This window comes from Eubalaena glacialis, chromosome 2 (genome assembly GCF_028564815.1).
Source record: "Eubalaena glacialis isolate mEubGla1 chromosome 2, mEubGla1.1.hap2.+ XY, whole genome shotgun sequence".
Classification (NCBI taxonomy): domain Eukaryota; kingdom Metazoa; phylum Chordata; class Mammalia; order Artiodactyla; family Balaenidae; genus Eubalaena; species Eubalaena glacialis.
This window is the reverse complement of record NC_083717.1, coordinates 145,515,931-145,525,995: the sequence shown is the minus strand read 5'-3', so window position 1 is coordinate 145,525,995 and position 10,065 is coordinate 145,515,931. Positions and strand designations below refer to the sequence as shown.

The 10,065-nt window shown below is 37.6% G+C and overlaps 1 protein-coding gene across 5 annotated transcripts in view; it reads left to right on the top strand.

Annotated features, from left to right (window-relative positions):
• The window catches only part of L2HGDH (L-2-hydroxyglutarate dehydrogenase), a 48,619-nt gene that overhangs the window by 2,547 nt on the left and 36,007 nt on the right, over positions 1-10,065 (top strand). For 2 of the 5 annotated variants that reach the window (XM_061180815.1, XM_061180814.1), the window contains exons 2-3: positions 5,431-5,546; positions 6,229-6,380. The exons of 1 other annotated variant lie outside the window; for it this stretch is intronic. In XM_061180815.1, the coding sequence (XP_061036798.1) occupies positions 5,431-5,546; positions 6,229-6,380 (268 nt within the window). Of the gene's footprint in view, positions 1-4,817; positions 5,044-5,430; positions 5,547-6,228; positions 6,381-10,065 lie in introns of those variants that run through there. 2 more of the 5 variants (XM_061180816.1, XM_061180817.1) reach the window with 2 other exon arrangements.

The following is a 10,065-nucleotide window of genomic DNA, read 5'->3' as shown; positions in this document are numbered from 1 at the left end:
GAGCACGGGCTCTAGGTGCGCGGGCTTCAGTAGTTGTGGCACACGGGCTTAGTTGCTCCGCGGCATGTGGGATCTTCCTGGACCAGGGCTGGAACCCGTGTCCCCTGCATTGGCAGGCGGATTATTAACCACTGCGCCACCAGGGAAGTCCCTCATTTGTTATTTAATAGAGTTTAAAATTTTTCTCTGTGAAGTTCTTTTTTCTTAAGTTAATTCTTAGATTCCCTTATTGCTTTGTCGCTATTGTAAACAGTATCTTATTTTATATTATTCTTTCAGCTGGATCTTACTGGTATAGAAGATGCTTCTTTGTACTTCTTATCCGGTTTTGGAACCTGGTTCATATGTGCTTCATAAAATGAGTTAGGGAGTTTTCAGCCTTTTAAATTTTTCTGGAATATCTTTGATGATAGAGATTATCCATTCCTTGAAAGTTTGGTAAAATTTATGTGTGTGTGTGTTTAGGTAGAAAGCTTTTGATGACTATTTTAATTTATAGTGATTGATTCAAAATTTCTATTTCTTTGTGCCTCAGTAATTTTGCCTGAGGAGTTCCCCACCCCATTTCATCTATGTTATCAAATTTATTAGCATATAGATCTCCATGATACTCTTTGATTATGTTTAAGATCCTTGTTGTGTCTTTACATATTTTTTCTTTATTATTCTTTTTTATTTATTTGTGTCATCTCACTTTTTCCCCCATTACTCTTGCCAGAGGTTTGTCTACATTATAAATTTTTTCAAGTAAAAGATTTTTCTTCTTTATTATATTTTGTTATATGTATGTTTGTTTTATATATTATATATACCTGTTTATATATGTTTGTTTTTCTTTATTATATTTAACTTCTTGAGTTGATAACTTAACTCATTAATTTTTGGTCCAGGAGTATTTTTAGGAGTGTCTCTTGCATGTTAAAGTTCCTGTAGCCTTCTTTACCCAAGAATATCTTTATTGAATCCTCATATTTAAATGGGATAGTTTGGGCTTCCCTGGTGGTACAGTGGTTAAGAATCCACCTGCCAATGCAGGGGACACGGGTTTGAGCCCTGGCGCGGAAGATCCCACATGCCGTGGAGCAACTAAGCCCGTGTGCCACAACTACTGAAGCCCACCCGCCTAGAGCCCGTGCTGCACAAGAGAAGCCATGACAATGAGAAGCCCGCACACCGCAACAAAGAGCAGCCCCCGCTCGCCGCAAATAGAGAAGGCCTGTGCGTAGCAACGAACACCTAAGACAGCCAAAAATAAAAACAACTAAATAATAAATTAAAAAAAATAAATAAAAGAGATAGTTTAACTCTAGAAGTCCTTTTTTTCTCCTTGAAAATAATGCTCCATTGACTTCTTGATTTCAGTGTCACAATTTAGAAATCTGATGTCAAGTGAATTCATGTTTTTTTTAATTTATATTTTATATTGGACCATAGTTGATTAACAATGTTGTGTTAGTTTCAGGTGTACAGCAAAGTGATTCAGTTATACATATACATGTATCTATTCTTTTTCAAATTCTTTTCCCATTCAGCGTGTTACAGAATATTAAGCAATGTTCCGGGTGCTATACAGAAGGCCCTTGTTGGTTATCTGTTTTAAATGTAGCAGTGTGTACATGTCAATCCCAAACTCCCTCCTTCCCCCGACCCTGCCCCCTGGTAACCATAAGTTTGTTCTCTGAGTCTGTGAGTCTGTTTCTGTTTTGTAAATAAGTTCATTTGTATCATTTTTTTTAGATTCTGCATATAAGCAATATCATATGATATTTATCTTTCTCTGTCTGACTTACTTCACTTAGTATGATAATTTCCAGGTCCATCCATGTTGCTGCACATGACATTATTTCATTCTTCTTAATGGCTGAGTAGTATTTCATTGTATATATGTACCACATCTATCCATTCATCTGTCGATGGACATTTAGGTTGCTTCCATGTCTCGCTATTGTAAACAGTGCTGCAATGAACATTGGGGTGCATGTATTCTTTTGAACCATGTTTTTCTCCGGATACATGCCCAGGAGTGGGATTGCAGGGTCATATGGTAGTTCTATTTTAGTTTTTCAAGGAACCTCCATACTGTTCTCCATAGTGACTGTACCAAATTATATTCCCACCAACAGTGCAAGAAGGTTCCCTTTTCTCCACACCCTCTCCAGCAGTTATTGTTTGTAGATTTTTTGATGATGCCCATTCTGACTGGTGTGAGGTGATATCTCATTGTAGTTTTGATTTGCATTTCTCTAATAATTAGCGATGTTGAGCATCTTTTCTTGTGCCTGTTGGCCATCTGTATGTCTCCTTTGGAGAAATGTCTATTTAGATCTTCTGCCCAATTTTTGATTGAGTTGTTTGTTTTTTTGATATTGAGTCACGTGAGCTGTTTGTAAATTTTGGAGACTAATCCCTTGTTGGTTGCATCATTTACAAATATTTTCTCCCATTCTGTGGATTGTCTTTTCATTTTGTTTATGATTTCCTTTGCTGTTACATGCAGTCATTTGTGTGTGTGTTACTATGCAATTTAACCGCATGTGTTAATTTGTGTAACTGCCACCACAATTAAGAAACAGAAATGTTCCATCAATACAGAGATTGTGTTACCTACCCCTTTATATTCACATCCCATTTCTCCACCCTTTCTAACCTTTGGCAACCACGAATCTATTTTTCAGCTCTATAATTTTGTCAGTTTGAAAAGGTTGTATAAGTGGAATCACACAGTATGTAACCCTTTGAGATTGGCTTTTTTCATGCAGCATAATGTCCTTGCGATCCATCTAAGGTGTTGCCTGTGTTGATAGTGGGTTCCATTTAATTGTTGAGTAACAGTCTAGGATATGGATGTATTGCAGTTTGTTTAACCACTCCCCAGTTGAATGGTATCTGGGCTGTTTCAGTTTTTGGCTATTATGAATAAAGCTGCTATGAACACTTATGTACAGATTTTTGTAGGAACGTAAGTTTTCATTTCTCTGGGATAAATGCCAAAGAGTGCAGTTGCTAAGACATGTAGTAAGCACATGTTTAGTTTTTTAAGAAACTGCCATACTGTTTTTCCAGAGTGGCTGTACTATTTTACATTCCTACCAGTAACGTGTGAGTTGATCCAGTTCCTCTCATCCTCACCAGCATTTGGTGTTATCATGTTTTTTTAAAAAAAGCCATTCTGATAGGGGTGTAGTGATGCCTCATTGTAGTTTTAGTTTGCATTTTCCTAATGACTAAAGGTATTGAATATATTTTCATGTACTTATTTGCCATCTATATATCTGTCCTCTTTGATGAAATGTTTGTTCATATCTTTTGCCTATTCTCTAAATGACTTCTTTGTTTTAATAAATTTATTTATTTATTTATTTATGGCTGCGTTGGGTCTTCGTTGCTGTGCGCGGGCTTTCTCTAGTTGCAGAGAGCAGGGGCTACTCTTCGTTGTGGTGCGCAGGCTTCTCATTGCGATGGCTTCTCTTGTTGCAGGGCACGGGCTCTAGGCATGCGGGCTTCAGTAGTTGTGGCACGCAGGCTCAGTAGTTGTGACTCACGGGCTGTAGAGCGCAGGCTCAGTAGTTGTGGTGCACAGCTTTAGTTGCTCTGCAGCATGTGGGATCTTCCCAGACCAGGGCTCGGACCCATGTCCCCTGCATTAGCAGGTGAATTCTTTTTTTTTTTTAATAGTAATCTTTTATTTATTTATTTATTTTTATATTTATTTTTGGCTGTGTTGGGTCTTCGTTTCTGTGCAAGGGCTTTCTCTAGTTGCGGCAAGCGGGAGCCACTCTTCATCGCGGTGCGCGGGCCTCTTCACTATCGTGACCTCTCGTTGCGGAGCACAGGCTCCAGACGCGCAGGCTCAGTAGTTGTGGCTCACGGGCCTAGTTGCTCCGCGGCATGTGGGATCTTCCCAGACCAGGGCTCGAACCCGTGTCCCCTGCATTAGCAGGCAGACTCTCAACCACTGCGCCACCAGGGAAGCCCAGCAGGTGGATTCTTAACCACTGCGCCACCAGGGAAGTCTTGACTTGCTTATTTTTAGAGTTCTTTATATATATTTGAGAAATGAGTCCTTTGTCAGATATATGGTTTGCAAGTGTTTTCTCCCAATTTGTTCATTGTCTTCTTATCCTCTTAACAGAGACTTTTGCAGAGCAAAAGTTTTTAATTTTGATGAAGTCCAGTTTATCATTTTTTTTTCTTTTACGGGTCATGGTTTTGGTGTGAACTCTTCAAGTAGCCCTAGATACCAAAGATTTTCTCCTATGTTTTCTTCTAAAAGTTTTATTGTGAATATTTGATGATATTTAAAAACTGAATTTTTTGGTTAGAATAATGACATTGTGTGTGTGTTTTTAAAGAGCCCTTTTAGAAATAACATATTGAAATATTTACAGGTGATGTTTAAGATTTAGATCGAAATAATATAATGCAGGAGGGGGTGAAAAAATATAAATGGGGGGAAGAAGCAAGATAGGCCACGTTCCTGTAAAACCTAGATTTGTTGACCATGAGATCAGTGCTTATGGTAATCTTTTAAGCTTTTCATTTTGGATTTAGATAGACTATACATATCCTTTCTAATTTTTTAAATGATTGTGTAATCAGAGTTATGGCTAAAACTGGTTCTGAGCCCGTTTCTGGACCACTTATTTCCTTAAGTTTGATGTTCTCACTGACTGTTTCCTTCTCAGCAGAATAAAAAATTTATAAATTTTTGTACACTAGGTGTTAAAGACTTAATGTTAACTTATCCTCAAGAATACTGCACCTGGGCTTCCCTGGTGGCGCAGTGGTTGAGAGTCTGCCTGCCAATGCAGGGGACACGGGTTCGGGCCCTGGTCTGGGAAGATCCCACATGCCGCGGAGCGACTCGGCCCGTGAGCCACAATTACTGAGCCTGCGCGTCTGGAGCCTGTGCTCGGCGACTAGAGGCCGCGATGGTGAAAGGCCCGCGCACCGCGATGAAGAGTGGCCCCCGCTTGCCACAACTAGAGAAAGCCCTCGCACAGAGACGAAGACCCAACACAGCCATACATACATAAAAAGAATGTAAGCAGACAAGAATAGCATTAAAAAAAAAAAAAAGAAAAAGAAAAAGAATACTGCACTTGAATTTTTAAAGAATAGATGGTAGAGGAGAGAGTGTGATAGTTAACAGAGTAACCACTGATGTAGCCAGGTTGGGCAGAGTATTATAGAGACTTAGAGCAGCTTGGGCAACTAGCCACTCTGCCTGCTGGCTGTAGCTGATTATACATGCATGTGACTTTTAAAGGTTTCTTTGTTAGTATAAAGCCAAATATCACAAAGCCCAATAAACATTTGATTTTAGTGATTACTAATTAATACTTTAATTGTCAGTTGATGATGAAAATGTCAAGTTTGATAAAGTCTATTGTAAACATGCATTACTTTAAAGGTGGCTTTCTCTTAAAGCTCATTTGATGTAGTCATTATTGGTGGCGGAATTGTGGGGCTTGCCTCTGCCAGAGCACTCATCCTGCGACATCCAGCTCTTTCCATTGGTGTTCTGGAAAAGGAGAAAGATTTAGGTATGTATGTTCTCAGTGTTGCTTAACCTGAGCACCTGCTCATTTTGTCAGTTCTACATCTTTCATGCTGAATGTCAATGTTAGTGTCCCAGTTTGGATTCTTTAGAAAGCAGAGCCTAGGACTAGGATTTGGGTGTCGGTGATTTTTTTCAAGGTTATCCGAGGAGGCAGGAGTGAGGAGGTGGGGAGAGTAAACAGGGAAGGAGGAAAAACCTCGTGAGGGTGCATTATCCAGGTTGCAGCTGTGAGCTTAATTCCACTGAGCCCTCCGAGGAGCTGCCTAATGTTTCCCAGGATTGTGCTCATTTGTCCATCAGCTTCTGTCCCTTTGGTTGAGGATTGTCCATAGGGTGTTGAGTCCCTCTGCCCCCAAATATTAGAAAAGGCCCTGGAGCAGAAGGCAGAGAGCTGTAGTGGACCCTTGAAGTGGTTTGCTGGTAGTGAGGGGGGGTGGTTTGTGCACCAAAGTTGTAGCTGAAGTCAGAGATGGGCTGGAGGGATGTGACACAGACACCATGGTTGGCTGCTACGGGAGGCTAGAAGTGCTCTGACTATAAGAACAAACTCAGGCAGAATTTTAAATAGTGGTCTCTAATAGCTTCAACTGTAAGTGTATTCCCCCACTTCTTAAGTTTTAAATGAGTCATGTACTTTCTCTTAACCTGTTTCTCTTGTTCCATAGCTATTCATCAGACTGGACATAACAGTGGTGTCATACATAGTGGAATTTATTATAAACCTGAATCTCTGAAAGCTAAGTTATGTGTACAAGGCGCAGCCCTCATCTATGAGTACTGTAACCAAAAGGGAATTTCCTACAAGCAATGTGGCAAGGTATGGCATTTTACTAGGGCCTTGACTTATTTATAAATAGCATTTTCATAGTAATCTTTAATGTTTACTTAAAAAATGCCTGGCTTTTCTTTCTCTGTATCCATGTAGTTTGCAAAATCTAGATGTTTCATATAAATGGGATCATACAATATGTTGTCTTTTGTGATTGGCTTCTTTCACTTAGCATAGTGTTTTCAAGGTTCATTCATCTTGTGGCATGAATCAGTACTTCATTCCTCTTTATACTCCATTGTATTGGTATACCACATTTTGTTTATCCATTTATCAGTTGATGGACATTTGGGTTGTTTCCACTTTTTGGCTACTATGAGTAATGCTGCTATGGACATTTATATACAAGTTTTTGTATGAACGTATGTTTTCATTTCTGTCAGGTATATATCTAGGAGTGGAGTTGCTAGGTTCATATGGTAACTACATGTTTAACATTTTGAGGAAGTGCGAAACTGTTTTCCAAAGTGCTGTACTATTTTACATCCCCATCAGCAGTTAACGAGGATTCCAGTATCCTCACATCCTCATGAACACCTGTTATTGTCTGTTTCATTTTAGCTATCCTAGAGGATGTGAAGTGCTATATCATTGTGGTTTTTATGTAATTAAACATAGTAATTAATGATGTTAAGCATCTTTTCATATACTTATTGGCCATTCATTTATCTTCTTTGGAGAAATATCTATTCAAATCTTTTGCTCATTTTAAAATTGAGTTATTTGTCTTTTTATTGTTGAGTTGTATGTGTTATTTATATATTCTGGATATATAAATATCCCTTATCAGCTATATGATATTTACTAAAATACTACTAAAATATTGAAATATATATATTTTTTAAATAAAATAATAGTGATAGTAATGATGGTATTTTAAATATTACTAGATATTTTCTCCCATTCTGTAGATTTTCTTTTTTACTTCTTGATGGTATCCTTTGAAGCACAGAAACTTTCAATTTTGATGAAGTCTAGTTTATCTTTTTTTTTTCTTTTGTTGCTTATACTTTTAGTGTCATATCTAAGAAATCATTGCCTAACCTTAGATCATGAAAATTTGCCCCTACATTTTCTTCTAATGTCAAAACCTTAGCTCTGATGTTTAGATCTGTGATCGTTTTTTTCCCCCAAATGAGTTGGTTTAATTCTGAATGTTATAGAATTGGAGCTAGAACAAAGACTGAAGAACAGACTTTGGCAGGATTCTGGGCTGGGTTTACTCTGACCTCACAGCTAAGGTAGAAATGGCTGAATGAGAAGAACTAAAGAGAAGATGAACCACTGTATGATTTCATTTTTTTAAACTTTAACAAAAGTTTGTTCTTAAATGTACAGCAGGCTTCAAGACAGCACTTCGTTCTAACTATAGGTGGCAACAGATGTTATGGCAGGGAATCCAGTTATTTAAACAGGAATGGAATTAAGAATCACCATTGCCTTTGGCACAAGGAACAGCTTACTTTTTGGCAGATTTCTTAATTCCAGCTGTCGCCAGGAGGGCCTTCCCTGCAGCCTTTGCTTTTAGCTCCTCAAGTTTCTTTTGCTTCTCTTTTTGTTTCTGCTTGAATGCCTTATGATCCTCATCCAACTCCTTGGCCTGCTTCTTGGGCTGCTTCAGGTGCTTCTTACCACCTTTGCAGATGGCCTACTGCCCCTTCCCCAGACCCCACCACCAGAAGCAGAGCTTCTACCCCTACACGTATTCCTCCAGCGTAGGTTCACTTTTTAATTAATTTTGGTATATGGTGTGAGGAAGAGTTCCAACTTCATTCTTTTGCATGTGGATATCCAGTTGTCCCAGCACCATTTGTTGAAAAAACTATTCTTTCTACATTGTTTTGGCACCTGTATCGAAAATCAGTTGAGCATAAATGTAAGAAGGTTTGTTTAGGATTCTCAATTCCATTCCATTGATGTGTGTCTATCGTTATGCCAGTACCACACTATCTTGTTTACTGTAGCTCTTTATTTTTTGAAATCAGTAAGTGTGAGTCCTCCAACTTTGTTCTTTTTCAAGAGTGTTTTGGCTATTCTGGGTCCCTTGCATTTCCATGTGAATTTTAGGGTCAGTTTGTCAGTTTCTCCAAAAAAGGCAGCTGGGATTTTTGTTAGAGATTATATTGAATCTATAGATCAGTTTGGGGAATATTGCCATCTTAACAGTATTAAATTTTGCAAACCATGAACTTGGGATGTCTTCCCACTTATTTAGATCTTCTTTAATTTCTTTAAACAATTAAAAAAAATTTTTCATTTTACAGGTCTTGCACTTCTTTTGTAATTTTATTCCTTGATATTTTATTCTTTCTGATGCTTTTGTGAGGGGAATTGTTTTCTTAATTTCAGTTTGGTTTATTCATTGCTAATGTATAGAATATGATTGATTTTTGTATATTGATCTTTATCCTTCAACTTTGGTGAACTCATTTTTTAGTCTAATAGTTTTTCGTATGTGTGTGTGTGTGGATTCCTTAGGATTTTCTATGTGCAGGATCATGTCATCTGCAAATAAAATAGTTTTACTTTTTTTCTTGCCTAATTTACCTGGGTAGAATCTCTAATACAATGTTGAATAGAAGTAGTGAAAGTGGGTATCTTTGTGTTGTTCTTGATTCTAGGGAGAAAGCATTCAGTCTTTCACTATTAAGTATAATGATAGCTGTGGGTTTTTTGTAGATGCCCTTTATCAGACTGAGGAAGTTCCTTTTTACCTGCAGTTTGTTGATTTTAATCATGAAAAGGTGTTGGATTTTCTCAAATGCCTTTTCTGTGTCTCTTGAGGCAGTCATGTGGTTTTTGTCCTGTATTCTATTAATATGAATTTATTACATTAATTGACTTTTGGCTGTTAAATAGATCTTGCATTCATGCAATAAATCCCACTTGGTCATGGTATATAATCCTTTTTATATGTCACTGCATTCAATATACTAGTATTTTGTTCAGAATTTTTATATCAATAGTCATAAGGGATATTGATATGCAGTTTTGTTTTCTTTTGATATCTATGTCTCGTTTGAGTGTTAACTGGCCTTATAGAATTAGGAAGTGTTCCCTTCTCTTCTGTTTTTTGGAAGAGTTTATGAAGAATTGGTATTAATTCTTCTTTAAACATTTGGTAGCATTCATGAGGCCTGAGCCTTTACAGTTACTAATTCTGTTTCTTGTTATGGGTCTATTCAGATACTCTTTTTCTTCTTGAGTCAGTTTCAAAAGTTTGTGTCTTTCTAAGAATTTTCCCATTTCATATAGATTATCTAATTTGTTGCATACAGCTGTTCATAATATTTCCTTATAACTCTTCTTCATGTAATTTTTAAGAATAAAAGTTCATTGTCGCCATTAAAGATGCTATGAAGATTTTTTTTTTAATGATGTGGGAAAATGGTCCTGATATAGTGTTAAGTAAAAAAAGCAAGATATAAAACTGTATTTACAGTTTTTATGGTTGAGTTATGAGTTTGTTTTTTTTTTTTAATCCTTTAAGCCGAAGGAACCAGACAACATCCACAACATCCACCTTTGAGAAACATACCATGCCCCATGCCAACCCATAGGATGATTTTGAGCTCTGTAACACCTACTTTCTGGAGCCCTGAACACTACTTCATATTCCCTCTTCACATCAAATCACATCATTGCTTCTAACCCATCTCAGCTCAGCTCCAGG